The 22,116-nt window shown below is 43.1% G+C and overlaps 1 protein-coding gene across 1 annotated transcript in view; it reads right to left on the bottom strand.

Moving 5' to 3' along the window:
* babam2 (BRISC and BRCA1 A complex member 2) overlaps positions 1-22,116 on the bottom strand; it is a 52,922-nt gene that overhangs the window by 12,820 nt on the left and 17,986 nt on the right. The window contains exon 7 of the mRNA XM_063223963.1: positions 11,825-11,934. Coding sequence (XP_063080033.1) covers positions 11,825-11,934 — 110 coding nt within the window. The remainder of the gene's footprint in view (positions 1-11,824; positions 11,935-22,116) is intronic.

The raw sequence follows: 22,116 nt of genomic DNA, 5'->3' as shown, positions 1-22,116 counted from the left end.
TATCATAACATACCTAACCAAAGTGAGTTTTCTTGTTTAATAAAAACAAAATGTATAAAGGGAAAATTGGTGAAGTAAACTAAAGAAATAAAGCACTGTTTAAAGTAACCCAAAACGATGAAAATATAGTCATGGAAACTATAAACTAGAAATCTTATGAAGCTTGTTTTAATATAGTATGTCTAACTCCTGCATTTTGATGGAACATATCAAAATACAGTCCTCTTTTCCTGAAAGAAGAACAAGTTGTAAAAAAGAAAGCCACCTTTCTAAAAAGCTGAAACTTATTCATTTGTAACCCAAATAGTAAATAAAATGTTGAAAAATATCCATTTGAAACCCAAATAGTAAATAAAAATGTATCTTAATTAAAAACCAAACTCTTTGTTAACCAAAAAGAGAAAGAAAGACCCATCAGTTTTTTTGAAGAAAGGAAAACACCGCTTATTAAAAGAAAAATGCTCACAAAGAGGTTCAAATTGATTCATTTGAAAACCAAATCGAGACGTAAAATGAAAGCATTATCAAAACCAACTTGAAGAAACCGAATGAATAAACTCAATTCAATAAATGAAACAACCAAAAAAATTTGTAAAATAAATGTCATGACGTCACTGTAAGTAGGCCTCTGTTAAATTGCCATATTAACCATGTTCTTCTCATTTTTTTTTTTCAACCTTTGCACGTGCACTCTCAATTTTTTACATGAACACACATAACACAGAGACAGACATAGGGCCCATTGACATACAATGACAAGACACACAAGGAATACATATATGTTAGTCTCCTGTTCTTGGGGGAAAAAAAAGGGAATGAAACCTGAAGTTAATCAACCATGGTTACTTCTTGATGATAACCTGTTATGACACACTGATTCCTTCTTATCGTTAACCTGTAGATTAAATCAAATTCACATATAGCATACAAAACAAGAGATATGTTCACATTCCCCAATGTGTCTCGGTCCCCTGGTTTCACTCCATGGTCATGTTCCTGAAAGGACTAAATGATTAAGGCAATTCACAGTATATTCCTCTCTAGGTGTCGACTCCCAATCTCATTGTCTCCAGACATCCTGAAGGGATTAGGTCAACAACGAGCTTTGCACAACAGGCAACCGTATCCTGTTATCGTCTCCTAAGAAGAAAAAAATGGACAATTAGTTAATCTTCACTTAATTAAATCACACGAAACCAGGTCGATTAAATGCAACTTAATCCTTTTCCAAAACAAATTGTATGATTTTTCCAAACCTGAATGAATTAAAATTATTGCTAAAAACTAATCTATATTGATATCCAAAATTTGAAAACCTTGCCTATTTCATACAATTCTTTTATCACCCCAGTGTCAGTCAGGTTTCTGCTCCACCTCTAATGAATACGGCCAATTCCCCAGGGTGTCAAAGGACCCCAGGGTGTCGACGCCCCCCAAGGCATGCCCACACCCAAATTCTGAAACCCTGATCCATGGTGTGGCGAGGGTTGTGGTAATAGGTACGTTTGCTGTGGGGCATATCCATAACCCCTTCTATATTGATTTGGGACGTTTGGGATCCCTCTCCACTGCACTTTGGGGCACATTCTCTTCCAATGACCCAACTCACCACAGCCATGGCATTTGTCCCATGACCTACGCCAACCAGTCCTATGCCTCCTGCCCAATTCCCCCGGGCCTCTTTTCGCTTGCTGGAGGCTCTTTTGAACCATTTGATACTCAGATTTATTTTTTGTGTCACCCACTCTGTTGCGAGCCTCCTCTAACTGCAGTTTCAATAGTTCCAGTCGTGCTGCGTCTGTCTCCTCTTTTGCCTCCTGCTCCTTAGTTTGTTGTATCTTCATGTGATGTTTCAAGTGCTTTTCCCATTGCTCAGTGGTACACCCTGCCAGGTCCGGGTTGTCCTCCATGGCTGTTCGAACTGCTTTGGGTACGCTTCCCATGATGGCTTTTCTGAATTGCAATGTCTGCCACTGTCCAGAGCCAGGGTGACACCCTGCTCTATCAGTCCAAATGTCCTTGCACCTGATCAGAAATTCTGATATGTCTTCATTTTCTTTCATGGTGAATGTGTGTGTGTGTGTGGTCCCTGTAGGAACAGGAAACTTTGCTCGCATAGCTCCTCCCAACTGTGTAGCATGAGAAGTAAATGATTCTGAATCCGCCAAATTGGTTGTACCTGCAATGGTCTCTATCTGCATTACATCAAAGCTGGTCACTTGTTTCTCCAATATTGCTCTCCAATCTCCAATAGCAAGCTTGTGACCCAAAGTGAGTTGAAAAAACTTGCTCATCCATGCCCCTCCCCCTTCTGACGGAGGGGGCATTTTTTCAACGATGCAGTTCATGTCAGTGAAGGAGAATGGTTTGTATATCTCTCCCCCCTGGGGGTTTTTGCATATCAATGGCAACATGTTCTGAGGCACAGGTAGTGGTGACTCCACTGTGTCTCTGCTTTTTGTCTTTCTCGTTTCACAACATGCCCCTGTCTCCACTTTTGAGTGCAATTTGCTCCTTCCATTTCCTGTCTCTCTTTCCACTGTCTTTTGACACTGCTGTGATAATTTAGTAGGAGTTTGTTTCACTTCTTCCAAGACATTTGCAAAGTATGATGCTGGTGCGGGTGGCAGAGATACTGAGGTGGGTCTGTTTTGTATCAACAAGTGTTGATTCTCCGGGCATGTCTCCGATTGTGTCTGCGCAAATTTCAAAGCTGCGCTGGCTAATGACATATTATGGAGGCAACTCCTTTTGTACTCTAATTGTTCCTTCTCCCTTTTCCAGTTATCTCTGAAAGAGAACCTGGACTGCTTCCTGTTTTTTTCATGTTCCTCCAACTGAATTTGGGCACACTGTACTGCTTTGATGAGATGTGGCAACAGGTCACGCTTTTCAGTATCTCTTGGCACATACTTTTGTCTCCTCAACTCCTCCCAAATTTTATCATACTTTTCTCCAGTTCCTTTCCTTTCCTTTTCAATCGATGCAGCCATAAGCTGTTGTTTTATGGCTTCCCATTGACCCTTCACAGTGGATGTTAGCACTGGAGGTAATCCTCTGAAGTCACCCTTTCCTCCAAGGTCCATTATGTTTATGTCTTAACTCCTCCTTTACTGCTAAACTCCTTGAGCTTAGTTAGTTAAAATTAATTCTTTCAATGATTAACATACAAAGGAGACTGCTATTCAATTCACATAGAAATAGGCAACATTCACACTGTAACTACCAAATTCCACTCTTAACTAAACATCCGATTAAATCTCTCATGGTCAACCTACACCGATTCCCACAATGCAGTTGTAACAATCATAGCAACACAGTCAACGAGGCCCACACTTCAAGCACCATTTTCCCCAGCTATAAACACTCCAATAAATAACCAGCAATGCAATATTCCCAACAAATGCTACCACAATACTTCCCCAGCAACGTAACTCAGAGCAATATAATCTCAACACAGTCCAGTATCCACACAACAATCAGCCAATAATATATGTGCCATCCATTATATCAACAAAATATGGGCCCCTCTGCCCAGCCATAATGATTGTCCGTAATTTTTTTTTTTTGCATGACCTTTGCCTTAAGCCAGTATTCCATATTTATTTCTTGTGCACTTTAACCTTAATGCTTTAACCATTTGTTTAGACATGCCTACAGTAGGGTGACAACAATAAAACCTTGATCTGCCCAATAACAGTACTTAGATAAATCATTGGTCTGCTTACCATTTGATTACACATTGTAGCGGCTGTTAGTTGTTGTCACCCAACTGCCCCTTCGTCCATTTCTTGTCTTTTTGTCCACCAGCTCTCCTTCTTTATCACGTCGGGGTCACCAATTGTTGGATTATAGCCATTTTGTTCCAAACGTTGTAAACCCATTTCAAAATCATTTTCCAAACTTACTATGTGTTGGCTAGAATCCAGCGTGTTCTTTTTAAAGAGTCAGAGAGCATGGTGTCCAATTCTTGATTTTAGCGGGTTTATTTATCCAAAGCATCTGGCATGAAGTTACAAATAATTAAAGCATTTTTGCATTCTGTTCTCCTGTGACCTCAAACAGCAACAGCCGAGAAAAATCCTGTGCTTTCCCTAGTGTATCTGTCTTTTTTGTAGTAGAGTGACCATCCCCCGTCTGTCTCCAAGCTGTGGGGGCTCCCATTGTGTCCAGGTAGACCTAGGCCCCTTGGCCAGACCTCCTGAGGTGTGTCTTGATCACACAGAGAAAGTGGGTTGGATGTGGCTGATAACCCTTCGCAAAATATACAGCATATGATCATGACCCTTATTAAACATTCTCAATGTCAATTTACAAAAATGTATGCCAATATATTTTCAAGGGGAAAGGGGAATATTATATTACATTATTTTACATTATACTACATTATATAACACTTAGCTGATGTTTTTTTACAAAGCAACTTAGTTATTTTTTAAGTACAGGATATTGGTTTAAGTCCCTGCTGGAGCATTCAAACATTCAAAATCACATAAATTAAATCAACCAATCACAACACTTCAATCAGACTGATGCCTCCAAGAGCGCTATGGGACAAATCACACAAAAGGACACAAAGGCAAACATCCGTCGAAACATCCCAAAAAATTTTTTTTAAACTTTTTTTTTTACACAATTACATTTCATGAATCAAATCAATTACAACATGAAAAGTGGAGACGTGCTCGCACTATCGCCTTATGATTCAGTTTTGAAATTGGTGCTGAATCCCAAAATAAAACAGAAAAATGAAGGAAGCGAAGAGTCCTGTCCCTCGCCTTCTTCAATGTAGGAAAGAATGCAGGAAAAGGTGCCCTCTGCCTATTAAAACCTTGAAATAAGTATTCTTTCAGCTCTAACATACCCACATTTTTTATGAAAAAAGCTCAAATTTCAAGAGCTTGAATTACTCCAGACGCCTATCGCTCCAGGCGCCAAAGGTCAAACAATGTAAATGCAGCAACATGCTACAATGGGTTAATCACAACATGTCATTTCAATCAGGCCAATGCCTCTAAGAACACGAGAAGGATCACAGGACATAGGTAACCATTACCATCAAAACATCCACAATACAACCTAATGAAAACAAATCAACCCATTTCACACGACAAAGCATCCTAATCCTAACATAAAAACGTCTAAAATCTAACACTCGTATAAGGGTCAATGACGTTTTTTTTATGGGCTCAGGCTTCAGGTGGTATAACCACAGCTAACGCCCAAAAATAAGCAATTGGTACGGCAATGGATATGCTTCTTAGATAATGCACTAAAAATTAAAATTAAAATCTTTTAATCCATTAATCCATCCATACAATGGTGGCATTAGCTGTGGTTGCACCACCCTGATGTCACGTGTCATACTGTACGGGTAAAACGTCATTGACTCGTACATTAAATTTCATCACCACCAATCAAATATTTCATTTCAATCAGACCGATATTTCCAGGAGCACTAGGAAGATCACAGGACGAAGGTAAAAATTAAATCGAAACAAACCCACAATCCAACCCTCACATGTATTAAATCAATTATTGTATCACACACAGCGCTCCATTTCATTTCAAGCAGACTGATGACTTCAAAGATACCGGATGAATCACAGGAGGACAAAGATAATATAAATAATATTGAACAAATAGAAAAATTATGTACTCACAACACTGTATATTAATCAAATCCATTCATGCGATTACTCATTGACACCGACCACGGTCTTTGGTAATGCCGCTTTCATTCAACAAGGGTCTTTTCCCAAAAATCAAGTTAACGAAAACAACCTTTTTTTCGACGTCAAAAGTACCACATCTAAAAGAGGTCGAGGACAAACTGTGGCAAAAACTCCTATCTCGTTACAAACCGAATATGTTCACGTTTGATGATGCACAAACAAATCTAGAAGACATAACCAAAGCAATGAGGGTCATGGGAATGGTAACTTTAATTTTATTTGATGGTTGATATAGTGGTTTACCCATAGAAGAGAGAGGAGAGGGTTGATATAGGGATTTACTCGTAGAAGAGAGAGGGATGGCTTGATAAAGTGGTTTATCCATAGAAGAGGAGAGCAGGAGTGTTTTGATATAGTGGTTAACCAGTAGAGGAAGAGTGGATGTTTACTAGAATACGACAATAGTTTACTAGAATAGAAGCGGGTTGATAGTTTACCCAGTTGATATAGAACCAATGAGTTGATAGAACCACCGCAAGTTAAAAGGTAATCGTGTAGTATTGCGGATGGCTTTTGAGGTGCTTGATATAGTGCTTTATCAGCAGGAGAGAGGAGTGGGTTGATACAGTGGTTTAACCGTACAAGAGAGAGGAGTGGGTGGGTGGGTGGGTGGGTGTGAAAACATCAGTCAACATCACCGCAGGTCTGTTCTTTTTGGGTTCACGTACCAGAGGTATCGCTTGTGAAGCAAAACGGAAGATGTGTGCACAGGAGTTATGTCAAAGGACACGGCACACAAAAGAGGGGTGCAAACGACTGAGGCAAAAAGAGAGAGAGGGGAGATGGAGTGGTGGCAAGGAGGAGGGATGGTAGGGGGTGGTGGTGGGGGTGCCTTGAAAGAGCAGTAAACGGCTGAGGCAAAGAGAGAGGGGACACAGCATACAGGGATGGAGTAGAAGTGGTAGGGGGGTGGTGGTGGATGGTGGTAGCTGTGGTGCCTTGCAAGAGCGGTAAATGGCTAAGGCACAGAGAGAGGAGACGGAGTACAGGGAAGGAGGAGAGGGAAGGAGGAGAGGGGTGGAGGAGAGGGGTGGAGGAGAGGGGAAGGAGGAGAGAGGGTGGAGAACTGGTGGTGGGGGGGTGGTGGAGGTGATGGGGTGCATTGCAAGAGCGGTAAACGGCTGAGGTAAAGAGAGAGGAGAGACGGAACACAGGGAAGGAGAGGTAGTGGAGGGATGGAGGAGGAGGGAAGGAGGAGAGAGGTGGTGGTGGTAGTGGTGGTGGGGTGCCTTGAAAGAGCGATAAACGGCTGAGGCAAAGAGAGAGGGGAGATGGAGGAGAGGGATGGAGGGAGGGATGGAGGAGGGATGGAGGGGTGGTGGTGGACCGGTGGTGGAGGGGTGTAGGAGGGAAGGAGGAGAGGGGTGGTGGTGGTGGTGGTGGTGGGGGTGCGTTACAAGAGCTGTAAATGGCTGAGGCAAAGAGAGGGGAGTAGGGGGTGGTGGTGGTGGTGCTAGTAGGGGGTGGTGGTGGTGGTGGGGTGCCTTGCAAGAGCCGTAAACGGCTAAGGTATAGAGAGGAGAGATGGAGCACAGGGAAGGAGGAGAGGTATGGAGGAGGAGAGATGGAGGAGGAGGGAAGGAGGAGAGAGGTGGTAGGGGATGGAGGAGAGAGGTGGTAGGGGGTGGTGGAGGTAATGGGGGTTTCTTGTAAGATCCATAAATGGCCAAGGCAAAGAGAGGGGAGACGGCAAACAGGGATGGAGGAATTGTGGTGGAGGGATGGAGGAGGAGGAAAGGAGGAGAGAGGAGAGAGGTGGTGGTGGTGGTTGGGGGGGGGGTGCCTTGAAAGAGCTGTAAATGGCTGAGGCAAAGAGAGACGGAGTAGTGGGAAGGAAGGGTGGTGGGGGGTGGTGGGGAGTGGTGGGGGTGCCTTGCAAGAGCCGTAAACGACTCCGCTCTTTCAGCTCGTCTTTGTGCTTGAGGGGATGTCTAACCGCAGCGAGCGAGCGAGCGAGCGAGAGATCGCTCTGTGAACACGGGGGACCCAGGGGACCCGACAAGACAGAGAGGGAGAGGAAACTCTTCAGATGTCTTTTTCTTTTGGTCGTTATTTATTATTTTTTATTCGTTTGTTTGTTTTGTTGTTGTTGTTCGTTGCTCGCTACCTGGCGCACACACAGAGAGGAGTCTAACTAAGCTAGGAAGGTAAAAACTAACACAGAAGACAAAGACCATAGTGAAGTGAAAAGAGCCGGAGGCGGGTGGAAACTTAAAAACGGCACATAAAATGCAACTACTGTGCGGTGTTGAAAGGTCTGTATACATCTGCAGTTCAGAAACAGATAAGGTCTATACAGACGTCAATGTCTTGTACTTCTACATTGATCTCTGGATCGATAAAGCCTTTTCTGTGCACTAATATGTCATCGAGGTATATGGTGGGCTCAATAAAGCAGTTTTGTTGTTTGTGTACCCATTGAGCAATAGAAGCTGTGCCTGATGACATGTCACGGATATCAGTTTTGGGTTAGGGTGCGCACATTGAAAAACACTTTTTGCAGGTGCCAGACAAATGTGTCAGACAGCTTAAGGGGGCTGCATCCTACCATTAAGTTCCAAAAAAATAAACTTAATTATTTAAAGAAGCAACATTTCGATCACGCTGGATCTTCATCTGTCAGGGTGCCATCTTCATCTGGCAGACCTATGTCCCTGATATCAACAACAGTGCCACATATGACTGCATTATTATATGCATTAAAGTATATGTAGATTTATGTTGAGGTGTCCATTCTAGACCCATCACTGGGTGGATGAATGGGAATCGTATGTAGGTGTGAATGAACAGATAATCAAATTATAAGAAGACTGCCAGTACCCACAGAAAAATTGACAGATTGGATTTTAGTAATGAAGGGAAAATAAACCCTGTGCATTGTGCGGTTAAAGATGTGATGAAATTAGAGGTTGAACTATTTGTTTTGGTGATGCAATATTTCCTGTAGCACTGTGTGGCTCGTCTTGTCTTCACAGTTTGGATTGCGTCATGAAATGTGCTGACTACCACAGAAATCTGAACAGCGTGTATGTGACAGAGAGCTGTTACTCAAGACTCACACCTGAACAGTTTCAAAACACTGACACTCCCGAAACATTCACAAATTGGCCAATTCAAAAATGGACAAAATCTACTTTTCAAAAATGTTCAAAAGCCTGTAAGCGTAAATGGGTTCAAAAATAGTAATCAATTAAAATCTAAATCCCAATTGGATACCTGAAGAAAGAGGGGAGAGTTTCTTGCTTAGGCACCCTTTAATTTTTTTATATTTTATTAATGGCCTTCCACAAATGTACAATGACTGTCAAACATTACTTTATGCAGATGATGCATTTATATATTCTTTGATTGGTGACATTAATTGCATTTAATCCTCTCGTCTAAAAGATTTTGATATTATGCACAAATGGTTCTTGAATAATGGGCTAATACTAAATGAACAGAAGTGTCAGAGCATGCTAATTTACAGCTAATCAGGTCGACACATTCAGCCAAATAGCTTAACTACAAAATTATAAGAGGTGACTTTTAAGGAGAGTATGGATGAAATAAAATATCTGGGCCTATGGCTGGACTCACATCTTTCCTCTAGGCCTCAAATCAACTCCATAGTAAAAAAGATACAACTGTTATTTAAAAGTCAGCTATATCATTCAGTTGGTAACGCTGTTGGTATCCTTGCACCTTGGACTCTTGGACTAATATCTTGACTCTGCATGTTTAGATCAAATCTTTTATATTCTTCTTTTATCCACTTATTTCATGTTTGTTTTTAAATTTTATTTCAATTTTATTCTGTGCATGCTGGGTATTGGGAATATTTTAATTAGAAGTAATATTTGCTTGACCATATTTATTGCACTCCTTTTGTTTTTTTTTCTTAAAAAAAAAAAGCAGGTGTGCAGGTCAGGGAAGTAATTTTTAAAAACTATTTTAAAAAAGGTCTGGAGACTATGACAAACACACAGAATACAGCTGCAGATGAATAAAAAAGTACATTGGAACAATTTGTAATAACACAAGGTGTTGTAGTCACTAGAGGTTTTGGAGAAGTGGACAGGAGAGATGGGGAAGTAGTGTGCATTAGTCACTGGGCTGTATTGAGGCCGTTGGCTGGGGAGGGGTGTGTCAGAGACGCAGCCGTCTACTGTCGCAATGTATAGCTTCCTCCTCTCGCCTCCCAGGCATTTCAACACCAACTTTTTTAATTTAAAAAAATAACATACATTTTTTTTATCTTCAACCAACTTTTTTTTACAAAATATTTTTGGGGGGAGTTTTTAACCTTTATTGCGATAGGACAGTGAAGAACGAGACAGGAAAAGAGTGGGGAGAGAGATGGGGAAGGATTGGCAAAATGACCCAGGCCGCAATCGAACCCGGGTCGCCAGCGCAGTAGCCCAGTGCCCTACCTCCAGAGCCAGGGCAGGGCCTCAACACCGGCTTTGATGGCAAGAAGAGAGCAGTAGTGCTTCAGTAGTACAAAGGCGTGGGTCAGAGGGCTTCGGTATTCTCTTTTATAGTGCGAAGGTGCTCTTTGGTTAGATGTAACTTAGAGATACTAACTTCAAACACACCTGATCAGCATTTGACATAACATTTTTTCTTTTGTTATTGATATTTTTGGACTTTTAAGCTTTTATTCAGACAGGACACTTTGGGAGTGTGACAGGAAATGAGTGGGAGAGCGATATGGGGGAGGATATTAGGGACAGACGTGGTGTAATGGTTAGGGAGTTGGACTTTAGATCACAGGGTTGCAGGTTCGAATCCCACCCTTCCACTCCCTTTATCACTCCACGGCTTGAAAATATCAATCTTGGCAATAGCCAAAACTGCTTCAATGAGCAGCATCGTTGCAATACCTACTCTGGCCACCATCCTACAAAACCCACCTTTAACAAGACCCTTCAAAAGGTTAAGAATCCACACAAACAAGGTCCACACGTCTACAGACCTACTACGTTGCGTGCAAAACCTCCAAAAAGCACCAAAAACCTCCAAATGAGTCACTGCAAACAACTACAAAAATAGGGCAAGATGACACCATCCTTATCCCCTCTCTCCATTTCAATCCAAATGTCAAAATGTTGACTTTAAATGTTGCCAACATCCCCTTTACCCCCCCTCCATTTACCCCCCGTGCATGAGTGACCACACAGTCAGGCAGCAAATGCTAGAGCAGGGGTTCCCAACCTTTTTCAACTTGGGGTCCACTCAAGATTGTCAAAAATGTTCGGGGCCCACCTCTGACCCAATTAAGAATAAATCTCAAATAAATCAACAGCAACACACACCAAAATATGATTATTATTTTTGATAAATGATTTCAAGGCCCACTTGGAATACCTTCAGGGCCCACCAGTGGGCCCCGGCCCATAGTTCGAGAATCACTGTGCTAGAGGCTTATGGCAAAAAGCGGTGAAGTCTATTAGGACAAATCCGGTCACTGCCTGTACAAGAGGGCAGAGAAGTTTTGAAGACATTTAACTTACTGCTCAATGCTGGAGTAGAGGTTGAAAATTATTTGTTCTTTCTGTGGTCAAACAATTCATTTAATTTTTATCATGTGAGGTTTAACCCATTGATGCTGGATGTTGCATTTCGCAACATTGACCTTCGGCACCTGGAGCTGCATGATGCAGCATTCGGTTCATGGTATGTTAGAGCTGAATGAACACATTTATTTCACAACTTATTTCATGTTTTTATGTGCTTCAGAGGCTGAGATATTTAGGTTTTTATAGGCTGAGGGCAACTTTTCCCAAAAAGGGCTTAGGCATTCAGCAGGCGTTTTTTGCAGGTGCTTTAGGCATCAATGGGTTAAATTACTGCTCAATGCTGGGGTAGATTTAACTTACTGATCGTGTTGGGATGCTCGTACATCCAGTAAAACAGGTTCTGGATCAAACAAAGATGCGTAAAAGAAGAAGGAAAAATCTGCACGGGAAGAAAGCCTAAGGTCGAAACGTTGTGTTGAATAAATCGGTGAGCAGCAACACTGTGCAAATTTACTTACTGCTCGATGTTTGGGGAGAGGTAGATTGATTGTCAATTGTTTATTATTCATCATTAGACGTTTAACTTACTGCTCGATGCTTGGGGAGAGGTAGAGCTTGGGGAACACCTGTGTGGCCTCGGCATCTTCAAAACTGACCGAGAGAAGAGCAACGTCCTCTGCTGGGTCAAGCGCAGTGTCCTGAAATCAAACACACACACACAGAAACAATAGCATTTAGTGGGGACAAACGACACATTCCTTTTCAGTTAAGTTACTTTCAGTAAACGTACACCTTGTGAGGTGCGCACAGTGGTCTAATAGGTTACTTTATGAAAACAACTGCCGTCACACTCAGACAAAAATGCTCAGTTGTGTTTCGTATTTCAAGTCTCAGCATCTGCCTTCATCAGGGTAATTTCACAAAAAATGACTTCCTGAAACTTATTTTGGTTGTACGTTTCTAATAAAGGCATTCCACATACTGTCATACTAATTACATAAATTCATGTTTTAATACAGGCAAAGTTACAATGTTATCAAGTTGTCCTTCGACTGCCATCCTTCACTGTACCCTTACAAGGAGAGCCCTGAGGTTTCTCAGTGTGTGCGTGTGTGTGTGTGTGTGTGTGTGTATTTTCTCCCTTTGTGTTTTCCCCTGACTTCGACTGACTGGTTGGGAGAAGGCAGAAGGACAGCTGTCACGTCTGTGAGCCATCATGATGGCACGTGTGTGCATGTGCCTGTGCGTGTGTGCCTGTGCATGCATGTGTGTGCCTGTGCGTATGTGCGCCTGTGCATGTGTGTGTGTCCGTGACCTGTCAGGATCGCCCGTTCGACACAGAAGCAAAGCGGGCAGAAGCAGCAAGAGGAGAGGAGAGGAGAGGAGAGGAGAGAAGAGGGGAGAGGAGAGGAGAGAAGAGGGGAGAGGAGAGGAGAGAAAAGGGGAGAGGAGAGGAGAGGAGAGAGGAGAGGAGAGGAGAGGAGAGGAGAGGAGAGGAGAGGAGAGAGGAGAGGAGAGGAGGAGAGGAGAGGAGAGAGGAGTGGAGAGGAGAGGAGAGGAGAGGAGATAAGGAGGAGAGGGGAGGAGAGGAGAGGAGAGAGGAGAGGAGAGGAGAGAGGAGAGGAGAGAGGAGAAGAAGAGGAGAGGAGAGGAGAGGAGAGGAGAGAAGGCAAGCAGGAAGAGGGAAGACGAGAAGAGAGGAGAAGAGAAGAGAAGAGAAGAGAAGAGAAGAGAAGAGAAGAGAAGAGAAGGCAAGCAGGAAGAGAAGAGAAGAGAAGAGAAGAGAAGAGAAGAGAAGAGAAGAGAAGAGAAGAGAAGAGAAGAGAAGAGAAGAGAAGAGAGGAGAGAAGAGAAGAGAAGAGAAGAGAAGAGGAGAGAAGAGAAGAGAAGAGAAGAGAAGAGAAGAGAAGAGAAGAGAAGAGAAGAGAAGAGAAGAGAAGAGAAGAGGAGACACTCTGTGCCCAAGGTCCAGTCTCTGCCTCCTGCTGGACTGGCGGCTCTCCCGGTCACACCGACCTCTCGTTGCCGCCAAGACAAAGGAGGACGTGAGCGAGGTCCACTCTCTGCCTTCAGGACAAAGGAGGACGTGAGCGAGGTCCACTCTCTGCCTTCAGGACAAGGGGGACGGGAGCGAGGTCCACTCTCTGCCTACTGCTTGACCGTGGGCTCTCCCGGGCACACCGACCCCTGCACTTCACTTCTCTTCACTTCACTTCAGTTCATTTTGCCCCTAACTCGAGTCAAGTCCTCTGACTCACCAACTCTCTCTCCCTCTCTCTCTTTATCATCCCCACATCCTCTCTGTCTCTTTTCATCCCCCTCTCCCTCTCTTCTGATTTTGCCTTCCTCCTGCTCTCTCTCTCTCTCTCTCTCTCTCTCTCTCTCTCTCTCTCTCTCTCTATCCCTCTCTCTCTCTCTCTCTCTCTCTCTCTCTCTCTCTCTCTCTCTCTCTCTCTCTCTGCTCTGTTGTGCCGCGGTACATTTGTCATCTCGACCCCGGAAAACACCACTGGGCAACTCCCCACTCCAGTCACCTCGCTCGTCTCCTTAACAGACTCACTCGGGAGGGGAGAGCGAGTCGAGTCGAGCGTGGAGGAGGAGGAGGAGAGGTCTGTTTTTTTAATGATGGCGTTTCTGTGTAATAATAATGATCATTTGAAAACAGAAAGTCATGCTTGAGGCTGTACACACACACACACACACACACACACACACACACACACACACACACACACACACACACACACACACACACACACACACACACACACACACACACACACACACACACACACACACACATCTCTTTCACCCCCCCCCCCCCATACACACCTCATTTAACTGTTCTATTAGTAGTTATGTTTACTTAAGGACATGAAATAATCTATAAAAAGGTCACACAAACATGCTTCCTCCCTCCCAGCTATTGGAGTTATCTCTGATCGATTAAATGGATGAATATTCAAGATGGTGATTTAAAATGTAAATGCGCTCGCCCTCATTAGTTGAACGATATAACATGGTTTTGTAAATCAAAACGAAAAATGATATAAATAAATTTTAAAAATATATAAAGCATTACTGAGAGAGCTAAGGCTTTTTAAATCTGTCTTTAGCTGGTCCAAGTTTTAATTATTTGCTTGGCAACACATGAAGAGTATTTATTTATACGGGGCATTAGAAACACTCAGTCTGTGTGTGTATGATAGCATTCTGGAGGTACAAACTATTCATTTTTTTATTATTTATTTTTGGTAACACTATTTCAGGGATACATCTATTAGCACTAATACATACAATGTGCCTGTATAAGTAACTTGTAAGGCATGTACTAAGCAAAATCAAACATTTGTTAGGTATGTATTCGCAGATGTCTTGTTCATGCACAATAAGGGATTTATTACCAATTTAACCTTAATAAGGACCTAGTAGGCCTCAGCGTTTGCTTAGTACATGCCTTACAAGTTACTCATGCGGGCATTAACATTGTATGTATTAGTGCTAATAGATGTATCCCTAAAATAAAGTGTTACCTTATTTTTTTTAGTCTTTTATTAGTTTATTTATAATAGGACAGTGAGAGATTTCGAGAGGAAACTAGTGGGGAGAGAGAGATGGGGCACGTTCGAGAGGAAACTAGTGGGGGAGAGAGATGGGGCACGTTCGGCAAAGGACTCGGGCTGGAACCGAACCCGGACCGCTGGCCCAGCAGCTTTGCGCCCTACCGTTAGAGCCATGGGAATACCAGAAAACTATCAATTTTTATAGCATGTATACAAACCATTATATTGTATTACCTTACATTACACTTAGCTGACGCTTTTATCCAAGCGACTTTACGTTCTTTTAAGTAAAGGGTACTGGTTACAGTCCCTGGAGCAGTGTGGAGTTAGGTGCCTTGCTCAAGGGCACTTCAGCCATGGAGTGAGATAGGGAGTGGAATGGTGGGATTCGAACCTGCAACCCTCTGATCTAAAGCCCATCTCCTTAACCACTAGGCCAAGAGTGCCCCTACAACCATCAGCGTGTCCTGAAAAATCTGCAACAGAGAAGCTGGTCCGCCCGAATTATATTTACAACAAACACCAAACCATATTATTGTTTGTTTTTTAAAAAAAAAAAAAACTTAAACAGACTCTGTGAGTTGTCACTGTACTTTCACCCAAGGAGCAATTAAGTCGTTAAATGTGTCCTATGATATAGTGTACCCAATGATGTTTATAACTGGTATACTGGTCAGTGACTGTGCCAAATGTAACATCAAGTAATAACACAAATCAACCCATCCCAAATGAGTCGAACGATAAGGTTATATTTGACAGCTTAACAATATTCCATTCTACATTTTTATTTAAAATCCCTTGTGCTCTCATCTCACTGTGTGCGTTATCTAAACATATCAGGTCATGGGCGCTATTCAAACACAAATATAACATTGGTGATATAAACGATTTCAAATCTACACACACACACTCATTTGCATTCTATTTCTTCTGCAGTTTCACAAGGGTACAAAGAGGCTAAGCGCGCATTGCACTCACACAGGCACACACACACGCACACACACACAGGCACACACACAGACACAAGCACACACACACACACACACACACACACACACACACACACACAGACACACACACACACACACACACACACACACACACACACACACACACACACACACACACACACACACACACACACACACACACACACACACACACACACACACACACACACACACACGCACACGTGCACACACAACAAAATAGCACACACACGCATACACAAACACCCAAACACACACACACACACAACAAAAAAGCTTTGCGAAGCTGCAAGATAAATAAAGATGTAAAAAAAATCCACAACAGCTGAGCCTGAGGCATCAGTCAACCTCTATAGCATCTGACAGCCGCCGCCGCCACTGGAAACCAGAGGGAGGGGGAGGAGGAGGCGAACGCATGTGTGCGTGTGTGTGTTTATGTGTGTGTGTGTGTGTGTGTGTGTGTGTGTGTGTGTGTGTGTGTGTGCTTGTGTGTGTGCATCTGAATGAATGTCTATGCATCCGTGTGTGTGTGTGTGTGTGTGTGTGTGTGTGTGTGTGTGTGTGTGTGTGTGTGTTTGTGTGCTTCTGTGTGTGCGTGTATACCGCATGCAGGCAAGCGTGTATGTGTGTGTGTGTGTGTGTGTGTGTGTGTGCGTGTACGTGCGTGCGTGCGTGTGTGTGTGTGTGTGCATGTGTGTATACCCTTATGCAGGCAAGCGTGTGTGTGTGTGTGTGTGTGTGTGTGTGTGTGTGTGTCTGTGTGTGTCTGTGTGTGTGTGTGTATACCCTTGTGTGGGCAAGCGTGTGTGTGTGTGTGTGTGTGTGTGTGTGTGTGTGTGTGTGTGTGTGTGTGTGTGTGTGTGTGTGTGTGTGTGTGTGTGTGTGTGTGTGTGTGTGTGTCTGTGTGTGTGTGTGTGTGTGTGTGTGTGTGTGTGTGTGTGTGTTGGGGTGGATGCAATGTGATGGGGGGGATAGAAATGCAAAAAAAATAATCAGAGCAAAAATAATCAAAATTGGGTATTCAGTATTCACTTCTGCTCAATTTGCATATTTGCTGGGCAAGAGCCAGACCACGAAAATACTGTTTTACCAGAAGAGAGGAACACAGAAGAGGAGAGAGAGAGAGAGAGAGAGAAGGAATAGAAAGAAAAGGAGATGAATAAAGGCAGACAGGCAGGCAGACAGACATATTTGAAGAAGAACAGCAGAGGAAAGAGAGAGAGAGAGAGAGAGAGAGAGAGAGAGAGAGAGAGAGAGAGAGAGAGAGAGAGAGAGAGAGAGAGAGAGAGAGAGAGAGAGAGAGAGACGGAACAGAGAAGCACAGCAGAGGAGAGAAAGAAAGACGAATAAAGGCAGACAGGCAGGCAGACATATTTGTTGCACTAAATCGAGACAGAAAATATTACCAAAACAGATGCAGAGCAGAGAAGAGAAATAAAAATAAAAAAGTAAGAAAGTAAGAAAGAAAGAGAAACAAACAGGCAGAGAGAGACAGAGAGAAAGAGAGAGAGAGAGAGAGAGAGAGAGAGAGACAGAGAGACAGAGAGAAAGAGAGAGAGAGAGACATAAACAGACAGAAACAGACAGACAGACAGGTGCATATATACCAAAACGTTGTCATAATGTCGTACCACTGACTAGTGGTTCCCACCAACAGTAATTCAATATTCTCTCACAAACTAAAACTCTTCTTCATACACATGACTGCACCATCACTACCGTCATACGATTATCAATGCTTATTATATGGTTGTGACGTCATCTGTCGAATGCTCCATTCATTTCAACGGGGCTCCCCAACGTTCGGACGTCTGTTATTTTTCGATAACGGACGGGTTGGTCTATAACAGACCACTGTCAATGGCAACAAGACTTTTCACTGCTAAAGCGACTTTTCAACAAGACTCTAATCAGCTGCTGTGATAGACAGCACCCGTTGTCCTGGCTACCGCTGTCAATGGCAACAAGACGTTCACTGCTAAAGCCACTGGCTTGTATAAAAGTCAGTGGCTAAAGCGAATGTTTCATATCACTCCGCAGGGGGTCCGGCCTTTTGTCACTCTAATCAGCTGCTGTGATAGACAGCACCTGTTGTCCTGGCTAGCCTACCTAGCTGTTGCCTAGCGGTGTTCCACAACTGTTTTGTTTTGCGCAGCAACAATCTTAACATTAAATAGGTCTAAAGAAATGTCCCCGCATGTGTGAATCATTTAAGTATATCCATATAATAAGCGGGTTAACTTTCGGCGAGTCGGTCGCTTTGTGGAATAGCAGCACTTCAGAGAGAACAAGACCCCTCCGCTCCGCGTCGGGGTCTAAAGATTCTCTCTGTCGTGCTGCTATTCCACGGTAGCGACCTTCTCGCCGAACGTTAACCCTTACATATTTCCTTCTCTTCATTCTTTATGTACTTGAGCATGAAAAATGGAGTTATGCTCTGTAGTTCAATAAGCCCGAGCTGAAATGATTTTATTTACAAAACCCATACGGTCAGTGGGTGCTTTTGATGTTTAATTCAGATGTTGCTCATCTGACGTTTGACCTTTTTACATTACATTACATTACATTTAGCAGACGCCTTTGACCAAAGCGACTTACAAGGAGGAAATTCAAGCAAGTAGAGAGTGTGGGGTCAGCACAGAGTACAGCAGTATACAAGTAATGTGGACCATATGATATGTAGTGCAGGATAGTACCCATGATTCAGACCCGGCTGCAGAACCAAATCGTTAGAAAATTTTGTATTTCTTAGATGCAATTTCCTGCATTTTAACCAAATTGTGGGCTCAATTTCAGCTCTACGGAACAGCACTTTTGTTTCTGAATATGGGACAATCCCATTATTTCAAAGGATCACTGTAGGATCATTTAGGTCTACTGACAATGTCTAAATAGTGTAGCCAATTCATTAATTTGTTTATTTGGGCTATGGTGGTTAAGCAAAGGTGGAATTTTATCTTATACTTTATATTTACTGTATTCAGAAAAAAAATACTCATTTGTTGCATATTAATGACCATATCAGCATGTTTAGGTGAATAAGCCCTGGGGGGGCAATGCCCTCCAATGCCGCCCCTGCCATGATTAGAGGTGAGTAGAGTTAGAGTTAGTTATGTTATGCAGGGAAGCTCTCTGATGCCAGCAGTGAAGATATTGTGCAGTACATTAGATTGCACAAAAAAACACCAAAACAAATAATGTCCTCCCCTGTCTCTCTCCCCCACTGCTTTCCTGATGAAACCTGACTCCTTAAATTGTCCTTTCTAATGAAGACAAATAAAAGCAAAAAAAAAGTTCGAAATTTAAAAAAGGACTGGTCAAAAAAGAATTCGGGTAAAAAAAAAAAAATCAAAACGGCAACATTATTTGAAATTCTACTGCAGAGTTTTAGACCGGCAGCAGCCAATATATATAACTGAGCTCATGATGAGGTCTCACGATTGCCTTGCCCTGCCCTGCCCTAACCGGAACGCTTCCGGCGTGCGCTGCCCTGAAGAAAAATAAACACTATCTCCAGAAACAAGTTCCAAGTTCCTCAGGATTCCTCAGTAGTCTGCAGCCTGCCAGTGTTGTGTGCTCTGAGTACAGGGTGTGGCGGTTTGCAAACACACCCTTGGTACACTGGCTGAGGAGCACATAGCACACACACACACACACACACACACACACACACACACACACACACACACACACACACACACACACACACAGCTGCACGAAGCGCACACACACACAAGCACTTACTGCACGGAGCACACGCCACAACGAAGACACCTGCAGGGGTGGGGAACCATTTTCATTTGAGGGGCCAAATCAAATGTCCTCCGAGGGCTGTACTATGAACACAAACCAGATTTCCCTCTGCACTTCAGGGCTATATTAGCCTGAGAACTCCCATACTGCTTTTAGTTCTACACAACCGTTTCACTCTGAAAGACTCTCACTTGTGATTAGGTCTGGTTGTAACCAGGCAAGGGCTATATTGCAGGCAGTCACCTTTACAACAAACCCCACATTCACAAGGTCTCCTGAAAATAACGTAATTGTATTGTAATTTCTAAGATTGCTTTACAAAACATTTTTCATGTGAATCCCAAAACCCTGCACGCTGCGTCACAGCGCCCCTCACTAGGTTAATATTTAATAGGTCAATTTGTTTACATAAGAAAAACCAAATGACTTAAAATTCTCAATGCTGACTATTTTTTTATTTTTGCAAACAAACTATGTCAAGCCTGAAAGGAGGCCCTGAGCCTGAATACCATCAGCCCAGTGGATATCAGCATTAGTGAAAGTAAGGACGGGGAGAAGGGTGCACCTCAGTCCACACAACATTACACAGCACACAAGTGCACAATGCACACAACAATGTTTTCTGCACATGGTCTATCCCAACTCACAGAATGTCTTATTGCACAATTACCTTTTTACATTTTTATTTTTTTTTACATATTACTTTTTCACATTCCTTATCTTTACAATTTTTATTTTTATTTTCCCCTCCCTGACTATTCCTGTGTTATTTGTGTCTTGGAATGTCCATGTGGGCATTCGTTTATTTGTGTATTTATTTTCAGCTTCTGGATACCTGAATTTCTCCCTGGGGATTAATAAAGTTACTCTACTCTACTAAATTTAATTTATGCTTCACCCATGCAAGGGGGCAGCCCCTGATGGTGGTGGGAGGGTACCATGCTCAGGGTACCTCAGTCATGGAGGAGGGTGGGGGAGAGCACTCCCCATACCAAACTGGCGGGTCAGGAATCAAAGCGGCAACCTTTGGGCTACAAGTCTGACAACCTAATCGCTTACCCATGACTGCCCTTGATGTGAGTGAGAGGTGTGCATATAGGGCCAAGGATAACCCAGACAATAGCCCAGACAATAGCCCAGACAATAACCCAGACAATAACCCAGACATTGCTTTTGGATTACTCGGGACTGATAAGCATATAAAAGCTAGCCAGACTACGCCCTCCTAATGATGCAACACCTTGGGCTAGTCAGGAAAAAAGCAATGCAAGTACTTTTTGGGCTCCGGAGGGCTGGGAAACCCCACCCACTTTGTCGGGAACCAATCAACTTTGAGCAGCTCCAACGGCCCTGGGTAGAGGCGTGTTCAAAGCAGTGACGTGGTTTAACCCATTGACGCCTAAGGCACGTGCAAAAAAGGGTGCTGAATGCCTGAGCCCTTTTTAAGAAAAGCTGCCCTCAGCCTATAAAAACCTAAATATCTCAGCTTCTGAAGCACATAAAAATATGCACTAAGTTGCATTTAAACGCTAAGACCCTCATCTTTCATTAGAAGGTGTTCATTCATCTCAAACAAACAGAGATTTTTAATAAAGTTCTTAACATCTCATGAGCCTGAATGTTGCGTAATGACGCTCCAGGCGCCAGGGCCAATGTTGCGCAACGCAACATCAGGCATCAATGGGTTAAGCAAAGACGTTGTATTGGGATGTTTGGTTTAAACTTAGGCACAGCCTTTTCTGGCCTCGACCGGTAGCATACCAAGGAGGTTGGTCAACCGTGCCGTTTGAGAAACATTAATTGTTATGATATACTGTAGGTCAGACCAAGTCTGGAAGAGATTTGAAAGTCGATGATAATCAGGCTATATAGCAGCAAGATAGAGGAAATATGAGGCACTCAAGGGTGCATTTCTTATACTATTCATTTTTATATAATTTCAATAATTTTATATTTTTATATTATTTACATTTGCATTTGTAGAGTAAAAAAGGCAACCTTGTGTGCCTCTGATCTTGCAGAAGTTTTAGAGTCCCGACTACACCGATGAGCGTAAGGATTAGAACAGTGGTCCCCAACCGTTTGTGGCCAGGGACCCCATTTTGACACCCCAAAGCTCTGGGCACCCCATACACATTTTGTCACAACTAGAGATGCACCGGATCCTGATTTTTAGGATCCTGCCGGATACCGGATCCACTGCTTAAGATCCTGCCAGATCCGGAACCGGATACCGGATCCTACGAAAGGGTTGAAACACATAGCCTACTCGCACACGTGGGCCCTTTTTATTATGTTGGCTCAAACTATTTTTTAGACTCATTGGCTTACTGCCACACTGCCTGCAACGGCCGCTTCCAAAGGGCTTTCACTCCATGCAGTGATTGGGGTTGTGAAAGACTGACTGAAAAACCTAGGCTAGAGATGCACCAGATCCTGATTTTTAGGTAACTGCCGGATACCGAATTCACTGCTTAAGATCCTGCCGCATCCGGATCCTGTGACAAAACCCTATTATCCTGCCGGATCCGAATCTTGGATCCTGTGCATCTCTAGTCACAACAAAAATGACCCT

The sequence above is a fragment of the Engraulis encrasicolus genome, chromosome 19 (genome assembly GCF_034702125.1).
Source record: "Engraulis encrasicolus isolate BLACKSEA-1 chromosome 19, IST_EnEncr_1.0, whole genome shotgun sequence".
NCBI classification, from domain to species: domain Eukaryota; kingdom Metazoa; phylum Chordata; class Actinopteri; order Clupeiformes; family Engraulidae; genus Engraulis; species Engraulis encrasicolus.
The sequence above is the reverse complement of the archived record's forward strand: the minus strand, read 5'-3'. Positions and strand labels throughout refer to the sequence as shown.